General features: G+C 34.4%; 1 protein-coding gene across 2 annotated transcripts in view; it reads left to right on the forward strand.

Annotated features, from left to right (window-relative positions):
- Positions 1 to 1,114: 1,114 nt before the first annotated feature.
- si (sucrase-isomaltase) overlaps positions 1,115 to 22,467 on the forward strand; it is a 59,717-nt gene continuing 38,364 nt past the window's right edge. The window contains exons 1-18 of one of the 2 annotated variants that reach the window (XM_058751847.1): positions 1,115 to 1,202; positions 2,198 to 2,321; positions 4,916 to 5,007; positions 5,087 to 5,207; positions 5,820 to 5,929; positions 6,013 to 6,167; positions 8,298 to 8,469; positions 10,078 to 10,177; positions 10,422 to 10,534; positions 12,101 to 12,226; positions 13,052 to 13,183; positions 13,330 to 13,446; positions 15,519 to 15,632; positions 16,277 to 16,361; positions 16,466 to 16,583; positions 19,659 to 19,830; positions 21,324 to 21,440; positions 21,877 to 22,031. In XM_058751847.1, coding sequence (XP_058607830.1) covers positions 2,198 to 2,321; positions 4,916 to 5,007; positions 5,087 to 5,207; positions 5,820 to 5,929; positions 6,013 to 6,167; positions 8,298 to 8,469; positions 10,078 to 10,177; positions 10,422 to 10,534; positions 12,101 to 12,226; positions 13,052 to 13,183; positions 13,330 to 13,446; positions 15,519 to 15,632; positions 16,277 to 16,361; positions 16,466 to 16,583; positions 19,659 to 19,830; positions 21,324 to 21,440; positions 21,877 to 22,031 — 2,123 coding nt within the window. In that variant the 5' untranslated portion in view covers positions 1,115 to 1,202. Of the gene's footprint in view, positions 1,203 to 2,197; positions 2,322 to 4,915; positions 5,008 to 5,086; positions 5,208 to 5,819; positions 5,930 to 6,012; positions 6,168 to 7,531; positions 8,196 to 8,297; positions 8,470 to 10,077; positions 10,178 to 10,421; positions 10,535 to 12,100; positions 12,227 to 13,051; positions 13,184 to 13,329; positions 13,447 to 15,518; positions 15,633 to 16,276; positions 16,362 to 16,465; positions 16,584 to 19,658; positions 19,831 to 21,323; positions 21,441 to 21,876; positions 22,032 to 22,467 lie in introns of those variants that run through there. The other variant, XM_058751848.1, reaches the window with a different exon arrangement.

Genomic DNA, 22,467 nt, shown 5'->3' on the forward strand with positions numbered 1-22,467 from the left:
ATATATATAAGTTATTTATATAATTTGTTAAATGAATTGAACGGAATAAATAAATTAATTAATTAATTAATTTTTTCTTACTCCACACTCTCAGAAATAAAGGTACAAAAGCTGTCACTTGGGCCTTGTCCCTTGTCCCTTTAGGTACAAACATGTACCTTTTGAAAAGGTACCGCCCCACTGACAGCTTTTGTATCTTTATTTCTGAGAGTGCACTCGCATATATTTCCTTGTTTTAATCATAAAGTCACTTAATTGTTCAGAAAACAAGATTTAATATATTTTGATTCTAAGGTAAATTAATCTTGATTTAACAATGTTTAGATATCTGTACTTGGAAAATAACAAACAAAATATTTTTGCAGTTTATCTGTCTATCCATCAGAAAATGGCCATGCAGAAAGTTCAACACACCTTCAAAAAGGCATTTTTTGTCCCTCGCTCGCCTATCCTTTTGGGTCAAAGATCAGTCCTCAGATTGCAAAACAATCCAACTTAATAAAGTCCTAAAGAGGCTCATAAATGGCACGTGTAATTGCTTCATTAAAATGTACTTATTAATCTGAGAATAATTTTATGTCTCTAAGCGCTCATTCAGCACATCACTGAAAGGAAATCACACATTTCCAGCTTAAATCTGAACGTCTCATGAAACCAGTCTCATCTAATTGCTTCTTTGAAACGTTTTGAAAGAGTTCATGCAATATTTTCGGAACAGAAAATATCTTGCAAAATGATTTTTATTCAACACAGATGTGGAGCTAAAGATGTCCCTCAACAGCTCCGTTATTTGACAGCTAAATCCATGGTGGAGGACAGTAAAATGTCCCGATAAACAATGCAATGATAAAGTGGGCATTAATATAATTTCAGGTGGATAAGATCACTCTTACGACATGAAGACAGAAGAAATGCTTCGTCATGCCTTACATATACAAACAGCAAGGCGAGATGAACTTCTGGTTCAGTCATCAACTGTGAATGATTCCTGAATTGTCTCAAGGGGCGTTGCTTCTTAACCATGACCTTTGGTAAACCATCATGTAATGTAAGTTCTGGTAGTAAAAAACACAAAAACACCTACTCAGGACTTTAATTTCACTGCTACATAAAACAGACGGTCCAGCTCTGCTCCTCTTTAGTGTGCTCCAACTTCAACTTGCACACAGGACTGAAAAAGGAAGGAAATAACAACAGTGAAGGTAAGAAAAATACAATTTTAAATTAATAAATAAATATTATATATATTTTTTATGTTATTTTTTTTTCTTTTTGCAATTTTGTTTTTATTTTTTGATATTATTATTATTTTATTTTATTTTTTTGCATTAAGAATGTGTCCACTATACAATATACACTATATACATTTAATATAATATAATATAATTTATTTGTATAAGTCTTATAGCTTAAATGCAGTCATGTTTGTTGCTGTAAACATATGATTTTTGTTATCTTGACATGTTTATGACTCTTAATAGGCCATTTACTACACATACAAATGTTCAGTTGTTTAGCAAGATGAGAATGCTTTGAAAACATTTTATCTTGATAGGATTGTTTCACCCCACAAGCTGCTGTGAAAATGAAAAACAATCAATTTAACTTTGAAGGACTGAAATTAAATTGAGACTGTTTGATCCATAAGAACAATTATGTGGCTTTTCTGTCTTGTCATGCGAGTCTGTTCAAGTGAACAATCATTTTTTAAATACTCTAAAATCTGGTGTTTTGTTGAAAAAAGACTGAGTTGGATTCAAAGAAAAGATGGACGACAATATAAAGTGTAGATGATGGTATTGTCAATGGTAAGTTTTTCTTTTTGAATGAAAATGGAGAAGAAACATGAAACACACACACACACACACACACACACACACAAAAATACTAATAATAGAGTATTGAGATAAGTAATGAGCATGTTCCAGATGTTTTGTGCTTTTATAGTTGTTGATATTGTTGGATGTTCCAAGCCTTTAACCCTTTCATAGACAGGAATACAGTACATCTAAAAAATGTATTCCAAGAAAGGGTTAAACTCAGTGACAGTGAAACAAAATATGGCAAAAGTGAAAACTTTTTTGAACATTAGCATGTGCATTTCATACACAGACTCAAGGACATGTATTGTGCATGTCAAAGACGTGCAGGGAGATTAATTATAGGATGCTTATGGTTGTGTGTGTGTGTTGATCAGATGGGAAAGCGGCGTTTCTCAGGGCTGGAGGTGTCCCTGATGGTGTTGTTTTCGTTGGTGCTGGTGGTCGCTGTCGCAATGGTCGTTCTACTGGCCACTGGGGAACCAGGGACGATGAAAGAAGGTAGGTGATCAGACGCCAATAATTTGCCTTACAACAACTACAGAGGCTCATACAGAGACACAAACACGCATGTATAAGCTCTGCAGGGATAAAAACATTTATAGAAACCCCTGGCTAGGCCAATAGGCTAATTTACAAAAGTACTTTCATGTAAATTAGTTTTCTTTGAAAGTTAAAAAAAAAAAAATTATTTTAATAAATTATTTATTTTATTATTTTATATATATAGAGAGAGAGAGTGAGAGAGAGAGAGAGAGAGAGAGAGAGAGATTTTTTATCATTTTCCAGTACAAATAAGAAGCAAACTGATTTCAGATATGAAGTCTTGTTTTCTGAAAAATGTGTTGAACGTTTGTGAGGTTTTGCTTAAAAACATAGTATTTATATATAATTTGGCTGATGTGTGGTCAGAAGTGCATTTTTATGTTTTAGTAAAGAAAGTCCAACTACTTTTATTTAGCAAGGATGCATTAAACAGATCCAAAGCAACACTAAAGATTTTTTACATTTTACATAAAATAAATAAATAAATAAATAAAATAATTTTAAAAAATCTGTCTTTTGGGTAAGAAAAAGCTATTTTGTTTTCCTTTTGCATTTTGAATTTTTCTGACCCCATTAGAAGATATTTATTTTTGTTTTAAACTCAGTTTTGATAAATTTTTCATAAAACACGACTTGCTTCTCAAGTGATCTTGATAGATATTTGTACTGGAAAACAAGACAAAAATACTGAATAAGAAAATCATTGTTGACAGTGCAGAAGTTATTTAGAAGACACAAAATAACAAAATTTAAAATAATGTAAATAGTTTAAAATTCACCCTGTCTGATATTAATTATGATTTAATGACAAAAGAAAAACAGCTAGTATGACATCCATGTTTACAACATTGTGAGTTTAATAATTTATCCAGTATAGTAGGATTGACCTGACTAATGTTTAACAGAGTTCTATAATAGAATACCAGTTCAACAAAGTTTTTACATACATACATGCATATATTCACCTTATGTTCAGTTAATTGTGATATTGTGACAAAAGAAAATTTAATAATGTGTCCAATATAGTATCCAGTATATTAGGAATGACCTTTCTCGTGTTTAACCAATACATTAAACACAAAATATATTAACTTACTAATTATATATCACACGCTTTTATATACATTATATACAATTTTTATACATAAAAGTGTGGACCGGGGGCAAACATTCTGTCCTGTGGGACTGCAGCTATTGAGGAGCAGTTTATTAACGACAAAAAATAGCAGCTGCCTCGTCAAGGACAGCGAAAAATGTGAGTTTTTGATGTTGCATTAAAGTATAAAGAATATGTCCATCTTGATTGTTATCAAGGACACCCAGCAGTGAGAAAACCAAAAGCAGAGCCAGAGTGCAGAGGCACTGGTGAACGGCTCGTACAGGGACGAGAGCTCAAGCACGCACAGACTGCCTTATTATGACAGCTGTCACTCTCAATTTCAATTTACCGCCCTGATGTTGGTCAAGTGGTTTATGTTTAAAGGGGACAAATTGAGGCTGGGACAGCTGGTTTGGGTGAGGCGAGTCTGTATGCTCTCAGATGACCTTGTTTTAGGGGTGCAGGGTACTGCTGGAGATCAGGTTACAAAACAAACAAACAGATTTCTGGAAAACATCATATGTAGCATGTTTTTAGGAGAAATGTGGTAGTGTTTGATATATGATTTTGGTCAATGATTACAGAATAACGTCTGTCTGATTATGTAATATGTATGTTTGAAGAATTCCAGCCTTGTATGCTTATGTTGTATGGCAATAACCCAGTGTTTGATTACTAGTGATTATACAACAGTTAAGGGTTAAGGTTAAGTAATGCATTAAAGGAAATTACTGTTTAATATATCACATATAGTTGCCAATCAACTTTTAGTATTAAAAAAGAATTCAACTGATGTCTGGTCACAAGTGCATTTTAGCTTTTGATATATACTGTATATGTATATGTAAAATTAATTCTTTAATTTAGCAAGGAAGCTTAATCAAAAGTCACACTAAAGATTTACATTGTTACAAATATATATATATATATATATATATATATATATATATATATATATTATTATCATTATTTGACAATTATGTTGTCAAATAAATTTGACCTTTCTATTTCTAAAGTAATTAATCCAGAAAAACAAAATCTATTTCTAAAGTAATCCAGAAAAAAATTGCACAAAAATATGAAGCAGCGCAACTGTTTTCAACATTGATAATAATAAGAAATGTTTCTTAAGCAGCAAATCAGTATACTGAATGTTTCAGAAGGATCATGTGACACTGAAGACTAGAATAATGGCTGAATAATATTAAGCTTTGCAAAAAAAATATATTAAAATTGAAAACAGTTGTTTTAAATTCTAATACTGTTTTACAATATTACATTTTTTTTTTTTTTTTGATCAAGTAAATGCAGCATTGGTGAATGTAAGAGTTAAAAAATTTCATTGACCACAAACTTTATTGTATTGGTTTGGAATTGCTTAAATAAAAAATATGCTAAAGTATATCAAAATGGTCATTTGCTATATTTGTCAATTTGTCCCCAACTTCAGATTCTGGATCAGATCCAGACATTGTCCCGGAATGTCCCAACATTCCAGAGGGAGAGAGAGTGGACTGTTTCCCAGATGGCAGCGCTTCCCAGGTAAACTGCAGTGGATATGACCTACATTCCATACAAACTCCCAGCATGCTTTGCTAAATCTTCATATGTGTCCTTACAGCAAAAATGTTTGGAAAGGGGTTGCTGTTGGAGCCCCTTGAACGAGACTAACGTCCCCTGGTGCTTCTTCTCCAAAAACCACGGCTACAGCGTGGTCAGCGAAAGCAAGCGAGACAGCACACGTGAGTTCAGCCTGAACCGAGATGATACTGTAATAAAACAATATGATTCGTATCATTGGCTTTTAGATAAGTCTTTGTATTACCTCTTTTGTCATAAGACAGTTATTCAGAGATTATTTTAAAGTTGGGAGTAGTGTATCGCCATGAGGTATCACCATTGTACCCTTGAGCAAGGTCATATCAGGGGAACGGTCTCTTTTCATGATGCTATTGTATGGCGAAATTATGTGAAACAAACTCTACTGACCTTGGTTTTGGAATGACGAAAAAATTGATGAACTGTTTTCAAAGAAATATTTCAAGGCTTCTCGTTAGCTGCTCTTAATAAGGGTTGGGGATTTTAATAACTCCTTATGCAACTTGTAAATGTTTGTGTGACAAAAATAAATTATATCTCAAATCATTTGGATTGTCGCGGAGAAGTTTGCTCTTACTTTTCTAAGCAAACACTTATTAAATCCTATAGACATTAAATGAGGAACTCGAGCCATTTCCTTTAGAACATGTTCAAATCTGCTTTCCATTGTACTTTGAAAAGTTTGTAATTGACCATGTAGCAAGTAGAGCGAACATTTCACAAAGACCTCATGGAAAATGTTTGCCTTGCTGCAGATATTGAGGCCAAGCTGACAAGAATGGATGCTCCATCTCTATTTGGAGCTGATATTAAAGAGTTGACCTTCTCCGCTGAAATGCAGACAGAAAACCGTCTTCGATTTAAGGTCTGTTTACAAACTGACACAAATAGCCGAAGCATCGTGTAAACATGTCTATAATGCTGTGCAATATTCTCTTTGTCTACCAGATCACTGATGCAAATCAAGCCAGGTTCGAGGTTCCTCACGAGCATGTGCAGTCGCTTTCCGACACTCCCAACGGACCCCTAAAATATAGATTGGAGCTGATCCAGAAACCCTTTGGGCTGAAAGTTTGGAGAGCAACATCTCCTGAAAAACTCCTGTGAGTGAGGAGCTTCTCATCTTTTCTCTTCCTTTTTATGTACAGATCATATGTTGACTCTTTGTGAGCTCGGTGCATTGCTAACAATGACTAAATGAAGAGCAATCACAACACCAAAAAGACAGAAATCAGAGGCATGAATAGAATGAGGGAATCCGGTGAGGTCTGAAAGAAGCCTGAAGCAATGCAAACAAGCTTTTTGTAAAGCATCCGGTTTTCGTCTCGCTGTCTACACGCTGTTGATGGAAATTGCTTTGTTTCCTTTTGTTATTGTCTGCCGTCATCTGTGTGTTTTTGTGTACTGTTGAATAATGACAGGCAGGTTATGAGTAAGTCCTGATTCTGAATTCAAGTTGAATTTGATCATTTTAAAGTCACAGCGACTATCAGGCCTGCTTCATGCATGTTGCGTTTGTCACCAAAGCAATTTATTTCAGTGACCTTTTTAAAGAAATATTAAAGAAATCAGAGTGGCACTGCATATTGGATTCATATACACTTTAAAAAATAATGTTTTGTCTCAGTCACAGTTTGCATCTTTTTATAATGAAATTACATTTAACCAACAAACTACATGCAGTTAGAGGAACTTAATTGCGTGTTCCAACTGAATGAGTTGTGGCCCTGGAACTAATTGATCTTAACTGTTTAATATCAATAGATAGCTAGCCTGACACATCCTAAATGTAACTTATTTAGCATGCAAATTTAAAGAACAAGTAAGATATGACTTGTCATTGGCATTAGTGCAGTCTTTGCTAATAGAGTCAGTGTAGTGTTTACCTTGCGCTTCAACATAATGGTCTCATTTAAATAATAGCATTAAATAATAGCAGGTCTTTCCCTTTTCTTAAAACATAAAATAACACTTGATTTCAACATTTATTGTCCTTATCCAGTCCTATGAAAAGCATGCTGGGAACTAGTAATGTACTGGCCAGTTTTCAAAAAGTTATCAAGACAATTTCATAAAGTTACTACAACCTAATAAAAAATAAATAAATAAATAAATAAAAAACTCTTCAAATTAAGTCAATAATTTAGAATTTTAACTTTTCAGAACCATTATCTTCAACATTACATCTTTAACATTCAAACATTCAACACATTCTTTGATTTACTTTTTAGAGTATTTATTACCTAATAATTACTACTTAACCATTGTTTTTAAACAAAGGCATCTATGTAAACATTTATGACATTTAATTGTAATTTACAACAACAACAACAAAAAAAAAGTTTATCAGTTATGATCAAACTGTTAACATTTGACCTTATGGCTGTTATCAAAGGAAATACTGAATATAGTAACACTTTCAGTTCCGTTATACGCTGAAGAAACACTACCTGTGTGATGCCTGTTGCAATGCTCAAACACTGCAGATGCAAGATGTGTGAAACCGAGTTTATATGTACATTAAAGATGAAAATAATGATCCGAATTAGATGCCGATTCCACAGGAAATGCTGTCCTTATTAAAACAACAACAGCAGGATTACCCAATGAGAAGTAGATCTAATTTTCAAAGAATACAGCGATTTGCCACATACAGTACAGAAATGGAGCATTTTAATGAAAACTGTTTTTTGGTTCTGTTTTTTAAAAGTCATGTCCTTTTACATGACCGTAGTCACGTCTGTATGTGTGTTGCAAAACAATCAATAATCGGTAATCTTTTGCCTGATAAAAAGCCTGACTTCAAAGCCTAATAATGATGTTTTTAATCATAGGAAAACATGATTCATAAAGAGGTTTCAGCATGGACTGATATATCAGAAGGAGTGCATGTGTGCAATATGCTCATTAATCTTATCTGTACTCCTAGTAGAGTTTTAGATAAGAAGATGCACATGTAACAGAATGATTCACAGCTATCAGTTTAGGTGTTGGGAACAGGAAGTTGTTTTCCTGGTTACAGAAGATGATCTTTAGATGACCCATATATCAGTATTTGTCATTTACGCTGGTGTTTTCATGTGGCTTCACCCCTCTGTATTTGAAGACACTGTTGAAGGTTGAATCATGTGGTCAGTGAACATGTTCTTGACAGGTTTCATGACATTCACCCATAAACTTAACTGTGCGGAAATGTATTCTTTACACCATCTCTTCCTCTCTTGCTCTCTCAGGTTTGACACAACCATTGGGCCGCTGGTTTTTGCTGATCAGTACCTACAGCTCTCAGCTAAACTCCCCTCTCACAATATTTATGGGCTTGGAGAGCATGTGCATCAGACCTTCCGCCATGACACCAACTGGAGGACATGGCCTATCTTCACAAGAGCTGCTTTTCCCAATGGAGTGAGTCATAACATTTAGATTTTCACTGTTCGAACAAAGTTTTTAGGCAAGTTTTTGAAGAATACCCTGGCCACTCTGAAGAACTGAGGATGTCAAGCTTCAAAAAGGATGTAAAAGCATCATAAATGAAGTTCATAAAACTCATGCACCATATTCCAAATCTTGAAAAGACATTTGACTCGCATTAAAATCATTATTCTCTGAGAACTGATGCTAATGAATCAATAAGTGCGTTTACATGGACCCTCTTAATGCGATTATAATGAGATTTTGGCGATTATGCTTTACCTCATGTAAACGCAATACTTCGATCTAAATAATGCGATTAAGCTCATAATCGCAGCAAGCATAATCGTATTAACATAGGTGGCGTACACCGATTTGAATCGGAATATACAGGCATGTAAACACCTTAATTGCAGTATTGCCGCTCTGACCAAAGTGCGCATGCGCTTAATTGTGACATATAATAACGTGACACGCACCTGTAATAATACGCAGATTAAAAACGATGGCATCGCATTCTGGGGGAAACACAACTCGCTGCCATCAGTCTCTGTTCCTTACCCTCATACAGAAATGGTGAGTAGAACACGATGGCAGCGCAGGCAAACAAATTCCATCACATTTCTATGGCGCCGAAAAAGCGTGGAATACAGCCATACAAAATCATTATGCATTAGACGTAAATAAATTAAAACAGCGGCCAGTAACACATCTGCTCTTTGTGAATCCATCATTTGTGCTGTCCAGTGGGGTATGTGAATAATGGCAGTAAAAAAAACAAAAAAAAAAAACACAATTCTTAGCGAATAATAAGAATAATGGAAATTGCATGTAAACGGGAGTAAGAGCTTTGCTCTTGACATGTAAACATCATCATGCGATTAAGTCCTTATGATTATTGGAAATAATCGAAATATTCGTGCGCATGTAAACGCAGTCATTGAGTCAAGCACTGGATCAGTCTGATTCACGAACAAATAATTTAGAACAACATTACTACTTTTCTAAGGAGGTCTAGGGTCGATATCAAGATTTACAGTGAATAACTACTTAAAATTATTGAATTATGTCAGACGACTTGAAATAGTGCAAGAGTCATATAGTATGGAACTTTTATAATACTTTTATGGTGATTTTTTTTTTTTTTTTTTTTGTCGTTTTGGAGCTCAGCTGCCCTAATTATAGATTTATAGAAAAATCTATTTGATTGTATTTTATTTTATTTAACGCATGTTTGTGTGTTCCAGAGAAGAATTTAGAATAAATAATTGGTGACAGAAATGTCATTTTTAGTGAACTCTTCCTTTAATAGCTATTTCTAACTGATCTGACTTGTATAAATTACTTTAGATTTTAGTTTTTTTATTATTTATTTATTTTATTTATTTATTTTTTTTTTTAACAACCCAATGTAATCAGGTTGAGCACAGTTTTATTAACTTTTTTTTTTTTTTTTTTACATTGTAACGTCTGTGAGGTCACTTTATTTGTAATATTATCTTGGCATTTGTATATCAATATCAAGAAACATAAATGTCCAGATAAACTGATTAAAAGGTTGAAATTTGCCATTACAAACCTTAATGTCTTCTCTTACTGCAGGGCACACACAACCTGTACGGCCATTACCCCTATTTCACATGTCTGGAAGATGTGAGCGGCCAGTCCTTTGGTGTTTTCCTCATGAACAGCAATGCTATGGGTAAACAGACCCTCTCTCGAGTAGTTTTATTGTAATAGCTTTTTTGCATTGCTGGTCACAAACATGAGCTTTGCTGTGGGCTGAAGTCATAATAATCTTTAATGACATGATTTGTGATGTCTGTGCACAGAGTGTATAGTGCATTTTGATGTGTTTGTGGGTTTGGAATGGCTGCTTTCGTTAAAGGTTAGCAAATTAGAGCAATTTAAGTTGTTTACGTCTGTCTGTTCATGGCTATGTGCAGAGGTGACAGTCCAGCCTGCTCCGGCTGTAACCTTCCGGACTATCGGTGGGGTTCTGGATTTCTACATCCTGGTTGGAGAAACACCGGAGGCAGTGGTGGACGAGTTCACGAAGGTGAGTGTTGAGAGCAGATAGAAACACCAGCGACACTTGTAGGCGAAGTTGTAAACATTTTGGGAATGCTTTTTCATGTTAGGGATCCAGCATGGTGGACAGTGCATGCTAGGACACAGTGAAATTTTTATGTGGGCAAAAACGAATAGGGTAATTTCTTAAGAATCAAAAATAAATATATGTATATATATATATATATATATATATATATATATATATAGCTTGTATATTAATTAATTTTACAGATTGTTTATTCTCTCAAATGTTATAATATTTCCATTAAAAAAAAAAAAAATTATATATATATTTATATTTATATATTCATGGATTTTTTTTTTTTTTACTAAATACTACAATTTATTATACAGAGACACTTGATTCTTATTGGTCAGTTATAGTATTCTGCAGTCAAATATTTTCGTATATTGACCACGAAAAAAAAAATACAACTATATTATAAATTCTAAACATTTGTGACATGTTTATTTTCTATTAAATTTATATTTAAAAATAATTCTGAAATGTTTGATTCTGATTCTGGTCATTTGCGACATTCTGCGTTCAAATGTTTTATTTGAATATAAAATAGAATATATTTAACTTTTTATTTTTTATTGTTGTATTTTTTAATGTATGTAATAATGTATGGATGTTAAGTGTTGTGGGGACCCCAGGAAGACTTGCAATGCTTGAGGTCATAGCTAATGGGGATCCAAATAAATAAACAAATAAACAAATGTTTTGGTAAAATAACCACAAATTAATTTGTTAATTACAAATGTTTAAAATTATAAGTTATTTCAATTATAAATTATAATCATAAAATATTATATGATAATTTATTATTATTACACAACTCTTCACTAAACTGCACAAGTGACTGTTGTCCTAGTCAAAATCTTATTTTATTTAATAGAAAATGTTCAAATCATATCAATATTTGCCATCAATTTGAGGTTATTATTGTTAACAAAAACTAAGCTTAAAACTAAAACCTTAAAAAAATTAATTAATAAAAAAGTTATGTAAATTTGGACCGAAAAAACAAAAGACAATGTAAAAAACAACAACAACAACAACAACAAAAAACTTTTTTTTAAATTGTTATTTCAGCTAGTTGCCAAGGCATAATTTCTCACTTTCTTTGTAGTTGTAAAATAACAAAAACTATATATATAAACAATGAACAAAAATGACAAAACACCCCACAAAATAGGTAAAACTTTCATTAAAATTCAAATAAAAACAGAAAACATAATAATAAAAACGTATTTCAAACAATGCATCAATGATACTAAAATAAAACTACTCCATTTATGCATTTATTTATTTATTGGTAAGTAGCCATATAATAAGCAGTCAGCTGGTCATTTTTACAAATTAAACCCTGACAGGGAGATCAGGATCATGCCATGAACTTCTTACCAAAACTTCATCAATGCTTATTGACATTAGCTCTTGCCGAAGGTTGAAGTAAAATCATATAGGCCCAGATGAGGCTTCCAGATTAGCCTGAGGGAGTCCTGTGATGTTCAGTGTGTTTAACACTGCTTTATGTGTCTCCAGCTGATTGGCAGGCCTTTCATCCCTCCGTACTGGTCTCTGGGCTTCCAGCTCTCTCGCTGGGACTACGGCAGCCTGGAGGAGGTGAAGAAAGTCGTGGACAGAAATCGACAGGCTGGCCTTCCGTATGTAAGTGCCAGGAACAGAAGGAGGGTCCTCGCTTTGTTCTACAAAACTTGAGTCCACCCAGTACTTCAAAGCCACAATCAAGTGAACGGAACAAAGCCTACCGATTCATGAATAATGACTCCACATATGTGCATTTCACCTGTACATGCAGTTAGAAGCGTTTAGCACCTTATGGTGAGGCTCTAATTGCTGAAAGATGGACTGAAGCTCAATGTTTGATGTAATTCGAACAAAGAGGGCATTAGCATGTCAGGATATTGCATCTCCGCCTGATTAGCATTAGAAAATTACTGGCAGGCGAATCTCACCATCTGCTGATGGTTGATGGAAGTCAAGCCTTCCAGAAAAATCAAAACAGACAACAGTGAATCTACAATGTTAGCATGCAAAGGAGGCATTTGCTATCGTAAAGGCTGAAGGTGCTGACTCTAAAGGACGAGACTGCAATGTTACAGTGAAGCATGAACATTAACAACGCTCTAAAATAAAATAAATAAAATAAAGATTCCAAAAGTTGGTTCTCATAGCAATGCCATAGAAGAGCCATGTTTTATTCCTCAAAGAAAGAACCTTTCAGTAATTAGTTCTTAAAAGAATCGTTATTTTCTTAGGCTAAATAACATTTTAAGAAACTTTTACACTTTTGTGCAATGGAATGTTAAAGGTTCTTCATGGAACCATCAATGCCAACCTTTATTATTTTTAAGAGTGTAACTTCCATAATTAGACTTCAAAGTGAGACAGGATATTCAATGAGAGGAAACTTTGATTTCATGTTGATTTCACTAGGACTCAAAGCTGAATCAGCATTATTATGTGTTCCAGGATGTCCAGTACACTGATATTGACTACATGGAGAACAAAAAGATCTTCACCTATGATATGGAGAAATTTGCAGGGCTGCCTCAGTTTGCTGACTACATGCATGATAAAGGGCAGAAATACATCGTCATACTGGTGAGCCATCGATATTGCAGTTTCATTTATGCTGAGATCCAGAGTTTTATAGGTTGCCAAGTTAGTATTTTGAGTCATACATTTCCACCCCTTGCTGAATTTGATTTTGTGGAATCAAACACCTCAAAACCTTTTCTTCTTGGTAGGATCCTGCCGTATCCACAGGTCAAAGGATAAACGGACCCTATGAAGCACTTGAGAGGGGACGTGCAGCTAAGGCTTGGGTCACTGAACCAGATGGAGAAACACCTCTACTGGGAGAGGTAAGATCCTCCAAAGATACTCCTGATCTTGGCATTACATTGGTTAATTGTAACTAGGGTTTAGGATTGAGAGCTGGTTATTTTTCTTAAAAAAAATAAATAAATAAAAAATGCTGAACTAAATCATTTACATGCTTTTGGTTTTAGTAATTTTTTTTGGACATCTGAGTCCGTATTCACAAACCATTTTATCATACCACTAAGAGTTCTCCTAAATAGCAGTAAAAGTTTTTAGCTAAGAGTTTTCTCTTAAAACCTATTCACAAAGCTGCTGAGACAAACATTTACTAAGAAATAGAGAGAAGTCTTAAGCTAAGAGTAAGGGTGAGCTGACCTACTTGTATGTAATAATGATATGTGCTTCTCAAAAACAATTAGCGGATATGCATATAAACAGTCTTTTAATTAACAGAGTAGAATAATCATGGTTGATAGTAATACATGCAAACGTAAAAACAAACAAACAAAAAAAACTGGATGCAAGAACAGCTGTTACTTCTTGCTCAACTGGTTGATGAAAACAAGGATATAAGCAAAGGAACATTTGGAGCTCGGATAACCTCCAAAACCAAAGGTGATACCTTTTTAAAAGGCCATTATCGTCAAATGTTTCTAAAATGTTTACGTTCAAAGGCAGATTGCCGGCAAAAGCCATTTTAGGAATAGTTTGGGGCTTGGTCTTAGTGACTCAGGAGTCCTCTTCAATACTCCTAACTTTTCACAGATTTAGGAGCTAGTTTTAATGCTTTGTGAAATACTCTTAGAGCAAAAATTTAGGAGTCCTACATGTAGGATTGACACGGCCATTATTTTTAAGATTTTCTCCTAAATCACAGAGTTATGAGCTACTTTTAGCCTTAAGATGTTTTGTGAATACGGGCCCTGAATTTTTACACTGATGTAGACACTGCATACTCTATTGCACTGGATTGTCCTTGCTGGCTGAAATACACAGCGTGAAGAGGGTTTGATCTGGAACAAATGACTCATTTATTTTAGAATAATTGGTCAATTAAAAACATCTGAAAACTTAAAGTAAAAATCACTTTTTACAGTGATTTCTGAAGGGTCATGTAAGACACTGAAGACAGTAATAGTGATGCTAAAAAATAAGCTTTGCATCACATGAATAAATGACATTTTAAATTGTATTTTAATAGAAAAGTTATTTTAAATTGTAATACTACTTCACAATAGTACAGTTTTTACTGTATTTTTGATCAAATGAATCACCCTTTGTGAGCAGAAGAGACATAAGTAGTTATTTAGAATTGGAGAATTGGTGCTACTTACTCAAAATCAAAATCAGAATTGGAGCCAAAATCATTAAATTTCTTACAATTCCCATTCACTTTTTTACCCATTAATAATTGTCCAGTGTTGTTTTGGGAGATAGTTGTATTGCACTGATGTAGTGTAGGAACTGGCATTGTACTGTATATATATATATATAAAAATAGAATGAAGCAGAATAAGATAAGAGACATAAGTGAATGATTGAATGAAGAACATCTGGAGCTGCCATGTGATTTGCCATGAGAGAGACTATTAATTTACCATTTGTAACCTTGAGTTAGATCATATATCAATCACCCCTCAGGGCAGTAAGGCACATATCACATGGCAATAATATCACTTGTGATTATTTAGCCGATTAGGCACAGGCAGGTGTTAATTGCTTTTTTATGGTTTTATTTCAGGTCAGTGTTTGCATTGATTTTGCATTAGAGTTTAATATCACGCTTTCATGCAGCTCAGTGCCATGGTGAGATCAGAAACAGAAAAGAACTCAGGAGAGAATATAAATGCCAGTGGCTTAAAAACTTAAAGACATAAATAAAAGGAAACATGCAGGCAGGCTGGGTTTTTTGCAGCTGTAAATGTCATCTATGAGCAACTGTGATGTTAGTGAGTGAATCTCTTGATGCATGGGCGTTTTACCCAAATAACCCAAATAAATAGCAAGTATTTTTAATAAATAAATGTTAAAAAAATATTTATTTAATTTTGTGTTTTTTTTTTTACATTATTTTCATGACAATTAAGCGTTATTCTCCCATCTCATGTTGCAGGTCTGGCCAGGGGAAACCGTGTTTCCTGACTACACTAACCAGGCTTGCATTGATTGGTGGGTTGATGAAATTTCCCGTTTCCACAAGGAAGTCAAGCATGATGCTCTCTGGATTGTAAGTAACCCGCAGAGATCATTACCCATGAGCAAATATTGAACCTGATCATTTTACGTCTTGGTGGAAAGGTCACAAAAGGTTGTGAAAAATGTTCTGATTCTGATCTCCAACTTCCTAGTCTCCAAATCAATACTATTTATGTCACTGCATCAATATGTATTAATCATGATATTCGAACACAGCAAAGCTCTATAAACATCTGATCTAGAATACAATATAAACCGCAAAAGCTTTTAAGTCAACATGAAATCAAAATCGATCTTGCTTACAGTAGTAATTCACCAATCTCTAATTCAATTTGATTATATTCAAGTTCATTTGTATAGTGCTTTCACAGCACACATTGTTTCAAAGCAGCTTTACAGAATATGTATATTTTAAATATCACAATATTTACTGTCAAAGAAGAAACTCATTTTACACCATCCAATCAATTCCTGATTGATAAAATCAAGTCCAGCCCTACAATTTGTCTCACAGAATAATCTGATTCAGAAGTGCATCACTTTATGAAAGTAAAATGGCTGTGAATGCCATTTCATGTTGATTTTAAAGCCTCCCTAAAGGGTTTTGCTTTAATCTCGAGACAATTAGTCGCCTGAATTAGAGAGCACTGAACTAATTGCTGTTTTATTTCTAAGGACATGAATGAGGTGGCCAATTTTGTGAAGGGAGGCATCAACGGCTGTGCTGATAACAAGCTCAACTATCCTCCATTCACCCCAAGTGAGTCTCCAATGCATCTACAGCTAGATTTATTCATAGCAGAAGCAAGTGTTTCCTCAGCATCTGTAGACATCCGTCCTCATCATTTCTATTCAACTCTACAGGTATCCTCGATGACCTGATGTACAGTAAGACCTTGTGCATGGATGCTAAACACAAATGGGGGAACCACTATGATGTCCACAGTCTGTATGGGTACTCTATGGTCCTGGCCACTGACAAGTAAGTGTTGGTTTATCCACATATTGTATGCAAATGGTCTCTGTTATGATTGACTGATGCTGCTTTCAAGTCTTGTCAGAATGATTGCTGCAGATGGATAGTCATATGTGCCCCTGGACCACAAAACCAGTCATACAAAGCACGGGTATATTTGTAGCAATAGCCAACAATACATTGTATGGGTCAAAATTATCATTTTTTTTATTTTATGCCAAAAATCATTAGCATATTAGGTAAAGATCATATTCCATGAAGATATTTTGTAAATTTCCTACTGTAAATATATCAAAACTTATTTTTTTGTTAGTAATATGCATTGCTAAGGACTTAATTTGGACAACTTTAAAGGCAATTTTCTCAATATTTAGATTTTTTTGCACCCTCAGATTCCAGATTTTCAAATAGTTGTATCTCGGCCAAATATTGTCCTATCATAACAAAACCATACATTAGTGGAAAGCTTATCTATTCAGCTTATATAAATTTAAAAAATATATATTTTATGACTGGTTTTGTTGTCCATGGTCACATATGTTAATGGCTGTGACATCATGACCATGATAATTTTGGAATTATGTTTTTGAATGATTTTATAGTGGTCTGGTGGCTATAGGATGTTGTGAATGTTAGTGTATCTCTACATATATTAAATTATTTTTTTATTAAATTCTCTTTAACCCTCTATTGCACCATGCATTGCCTCTGGATAACAAACTCATTTTTTTTCATTTTGCAAGCACCTGATTTATTTAAGTTGAAAAAACACGGTTAATAATGTGTGGATTGTTTTTAATAAACCAATAAAAAATATCTAGGTCAGACTACATCCTTGAGGTCTTTTTTTTTCTTTTTCTTCTTCTTCTTCTTTTTTTTTTTTTTTGTACACCAGGATGCATATTTTTATTTTGTAGCACTGTGATATGAAATAGGATTCACATTTCTTTATGAGTAAACTTCATTTTAAAACAACTGGAGTCAAATAAAATATCTGCACATTATAGGGATTTGCTTAAACGTGTTTGTTTTCAAGCAACATTGTGTGACAGTGGTGTAGATATGAATGATACTGATATGAATGCATTGAATGCAGATGCAATAGTGAATATCAGAGTTATGTAATGTTTTAATCTGTTTTTGTATTATCCATTCTTAAACACCTATACCTTTCTTTTTAGTATTTACTTCACATTTAAGTCAAAGTTAAAGGGGTGGTTGATTGCGATTTCACTTTTTTAACGTTAGTGTGTAATGTTGCTGTTTGAGCATAAACAATATCTGCAAAGTTGCGGCGCTGAAAGTTCAATCCAAACGGAGATCTTTTAAAAATTCTGGCATTTTAATGCCTACAAAAACGACTGGTAAGGGACTACAACGAGTTACTTCCTGGGTCCGTTACGTCACGAACCCAGAAAAACCCTGCCTCCGGTAACACCCAGAAAAACCCCGCCTCCGGTAACATGCAGCAAAGGGGGCGAGGCCATGCTGCCCTGCTTTAGAGAAGAGGAAGAGAAAACTACGGGTGCATGTAAAAATCTATTCATATATGAATCGCAATTCTGTCTTCTAACGATTCTAATGGATTCACAAGTTTCAAAATCATGTTCTAAAGCAGCCGTTCTCAATCCTGTTCCTCGTGTCCCCTGCTCTGCACACGCTCTGCATCACTCTCTCTCTCTCTCTCTCTCTCTCACTCTCCAACAATGAAATGTTCCATTTATACACTGCGTTAAACATGGACATGCGTGTGGTTGCCATACTGTATTAAAGCTTTAATCAGGATAAAACCGTATATTAAAAGCTAACAGAAGCAGTAGCACTTACAAATAACAGCGTATCTAAAAGTATGAGACAACAACAAACAAAAAACTTAATTGGTATTTAAAACCATTAAAAGCCGTGCTTGCAAAGGTTCTGCGCGATCCTCTTCACTAATATTCTCTGCGTCTCAATCGGGCTCAAATTGATAAGCAATATTGATGACGCCATTGTTTACAATACAGCTGGAGCACATGCCGCTGAGGTGAGGGGCGGGACGTTTAGATGTGCACTAGAGACGGTTTAGCCAATCACAACACACTGGACCAGCTGACCAATCTGAGCCCATTGCGTATTTCTGAGGGAGGGGCTTCATAAAACCAGGAAATGATCAGCGTGTTTAGAGGAGAAAGGACAGAGCGGTGTGGAATAAAGGTAAATTATGTGAAAAATAATGCGTTTTTTAAAAATGAAGCATTAAGACGTTAGACTGCACCCCATAAAACACAATCAAGCCTAGAAAAAAAACAGTCAACCACCCCTTTAAATATTGTTGTTGGTATATGTATATGTATGTGTATAAATTATAATTTATAATTATATTTATAGTATTTTTGTATTCTTCAGCAAAGCCTTTTGTATATTTTCCCCGCTTTTTCATAGTGCATGTAAGGGAGGACTAAGGAAAGTTAAAAATTTACATTTTTAATAATAGTAATATTTCTTCTAATAACGAGATCATTATTATTATTATTAGTAGTAGTAGTAGTAGTAGTAGTAGTATTCAGCATTTTTTTCTATTATTATTTTAATTTGCAAAGAATTTCAAAAAAAAAAAAAAGAGGTCAGTTGAATGCAAAAAAAAAAAAAAAAAAGATTTGTTTTCTTCCCTAGTGCATGCAGTAGATGATTACGAAACCCGTTAAAAGGTTAAAAAAAAAGCACACGACAGGTGTGAGTCAGTCACAGGATTGCTGACTCAAGCAGTGTCACCCTAGTTTTGTGTACGGCTAGTTTTGTCATATGGCAGGATGTTTTCCTCAAAGGGGGGTGAAGAGAGTTAAGTTGTATCCTGCTTGTTCCTTTTTTCCCTCCTTTCATTTTCAGCAGGAAATCTGTTTTACTCATCTTGTAATTTCTACATCATTGATTTGTTCCACTCTCGTTCCTCTACGCCCCCTCTCTCATTCGGCTTAACTCCCACATTTAACTCCTGCCTGTGTGTTTGTCATCTTCCTAGGCCACCCAACTGCATTGTGTCTTTGTTTTATTGTGGTGCCAACACTCCCGATGCATCTAATATTGTGTTTCTGATTATAGAGCCTCAAAAGCAACGTTTGGGACGAGCCGTTCCATGGTCTTCACCCGCTCCTCCTTCCCCGGAGTGGGCAAGTACTCTGGGCACTGGTTGGGAGACAATGGCGCCAACTGGAATGACATTAAGTGGGCGATACCCGGCATGCTGGAGTTTAACCTCTTCGGAATCCCTTACGTAAGTGGTTTAACACCAAACAAAACGGCTTTTCCAACATGGGTAATTGATGGTCGACAGCAGTCAGTCTTCATAAAACAACAGCCCCACTGAGAGACATGGAAAGCGTTTGGAGAAAGCTTTTGGTTTTGATTGAGTTTCCATGAAATGCATTGAGAAATTGAATGGGCATTCGGACTCCGTGTTCAGGTTGAACTGAATTAACATTGACTGGCCGACTCAACAGTCAGATCCAATGAATTTATCATGGGACGGGCGATGTAAACATTTATTGCTGCACAATATTACCTGATTACAAAGCATATTGTTATTTGTGTTTTGTGGTAAATCAAGTTATTTTTATTGTAATACTTTTTTTTTTCTATTATTATTACAACAGTACATATCTGGCACATATTGCTTTGGTGTCTTTTAAACATCAGGAGATGTTTGGTTCAGTCAAGTATCAACTTTGTTTTAGATGCTTCTTAGAAAATTTCACGAGGGATTCAAATAAGTCACTAGTATAATTCATAAAAGTATAAAGGTATAAAATATTATAAATAAAAATGAATATAAAATATAGAAAAACTATATAACATGTATATATATATACATACATTATATATACGTTATTTATATACAGTACATTATATATACGTTATATATATTTAAATGAATAAAAAAATTATTCAATTTCCTTGCATTCAACTGACCTCATTATTAAACACACACACACACACACACACACATATATATAATGAGGTCAGTTGAATGCAAGGAAATTGAATTAAGTTGAATCTATTTTTTCCCCTAGTGCATGCAATATATTATTAAAAAAACAACAACTAAAAATATTGTTATTATTATTATTTAGCAGTATATTTCCAAAGACTTTCTAATATATATTGTCATTTGAATGCAAGAAAATGTAGTCGAATATTTATTTGTCCTAGTGCATGCAATAGATGATTAAGAAATGTGTTACCAACTAAAATATATTTTTGAAATGATTTATTTCAGTCTTTTTCTGAGGAGAAACATCTGAGAACTAGGAGACTTCAGAAAAACTCTCAATTTTCTCTCCATATAAAAAAAATGAAATATTAAGATGATCTCTTCTGGTGTTTTTTTTGTTTGTTTGTTTGTTTGTTTTTCTCCCTAAGTTTAGGAGATTCTCACTTATGGCCTCTTAACTTTAAAAAAGTGAAACTTTTCACTTAAAATTGCTCATGAAATCTAAAAATAAAGAAATGAGAAATTCAATCTTGGAAGAGAATGACATCATATTTTATGCTTTTAATTGCAGAATGCAGTGTTTTGGTAAATATGAGCACAATCTGAGACATTTTTTATCTGTTCTGATACTCTAGGAAGATGTTTCTCAGACTGTTCATATATAAAATTCTGGAGTGTCCATTTGATCTCCATTTAAGTGTCTTGCTTTTTGGGGGGGAAATGGTTGAGATAATAAGGAGTGATTTTTCCCTGAATATTATGATGTTATTCTGCAGATCGGTGCGGACATCTGCGGGTTCTTTGACAACTCGACGGAGGAGCTTTGCACACGTTGGATGCAAGTGGGCGCGTTCTACCCCTTCAGCCGTAACCACAACGCACAAGGTTATGCAGTACGTATCGCCCTTAAATACTCATAAACAGTCTTAAAGTGTACAAAGCATCTTCCTCTTCAAACATCTGCGCTACGTGTTTCTGACCCAACGGCAATGCTCTGAATTACAAATGTGTCCTCTCTCTTTAAATGCTATTTGTAGAAGATTTATTTCTCTAATCATTATTGTGAGATTGGCGTGAGAGAAGCAATCAGACCTCCGGAGCGAGAGTTTGAGAGGGCAAATGAGGATGAATGGAAAATTATATTCTTGGTGAAATTAGATGAATAAGATTTGACCTTTTAGTCAGAGAGTAATCATTCCACGGCTGTCTCCACGACCGATGGCTCTCCGCCATGATGAACATATTATCAGTATCCACACAGTAAAATCCATTTCTCTCTTTGCTCTTCAGCTTTCTCTCCCTGACTGGGTTTATGTCTCTTTCTAACAGGACCAGGACCCTGCAGCATACGGCTTTGACTCTCTCGTGGTGAACACCTCCAGGCATTACTTGAACATCAGATACACCCTCTTGCCATACCTCTACACTCTGTTCTACAAGGCCCATGTTAACGGAGAGACCGTAGTGCGTCCCGTGATGCATGAGTGAGTTTGTACGCACGTGCAATGAAACCTAAAGAAAATATTACATTTTCTATAAAAATCTGAAGCAGCACAACTGATTTTAACATAATAATAATTATTATTATTTGTATATAATTATAATGAATAATTATGATAATTATAATTCATGCTTTTTAAGCAGCAAATCAGTATAGTTGAATGCTTTCTGAAGGATCATGTAACACTGAAGGCTGGAGAAATTATGTTTGAATTTTTCAAATGGTATTTAAATACCAACAAAATTGCACTAGTTTCTATTTTCTTTTTTCGCCAAATATAGTTTTTTTGTCTTGTTTGGTGTTTTCTTTTCTTTTCTTTTGTTTATTTGATTGATGTGTTTTATTAGTTTTTTATTGGTGTGTCTTGGCATTTTTTGTTGTTGTGTTTGTTTGCTTTGCTTTGCTTTGCTTTGCTTTGT

This window comes from Onychostoma macrolepis, chromosome 18, assembly GCF_012432095.1.
Source record: "Onychostoma macrolepis isolate SWU-2019 chromosome 18, ASM1243209v1, whole genome shotgun sequence".
NCBI classification, from domain to species: domain Eukaryota; kingdom Metazoa; phylum Chordata; class Actinopteri; order Cypriniformes; family Cyprinidae; genus Onychostoma; species Onychostoma macrolepis.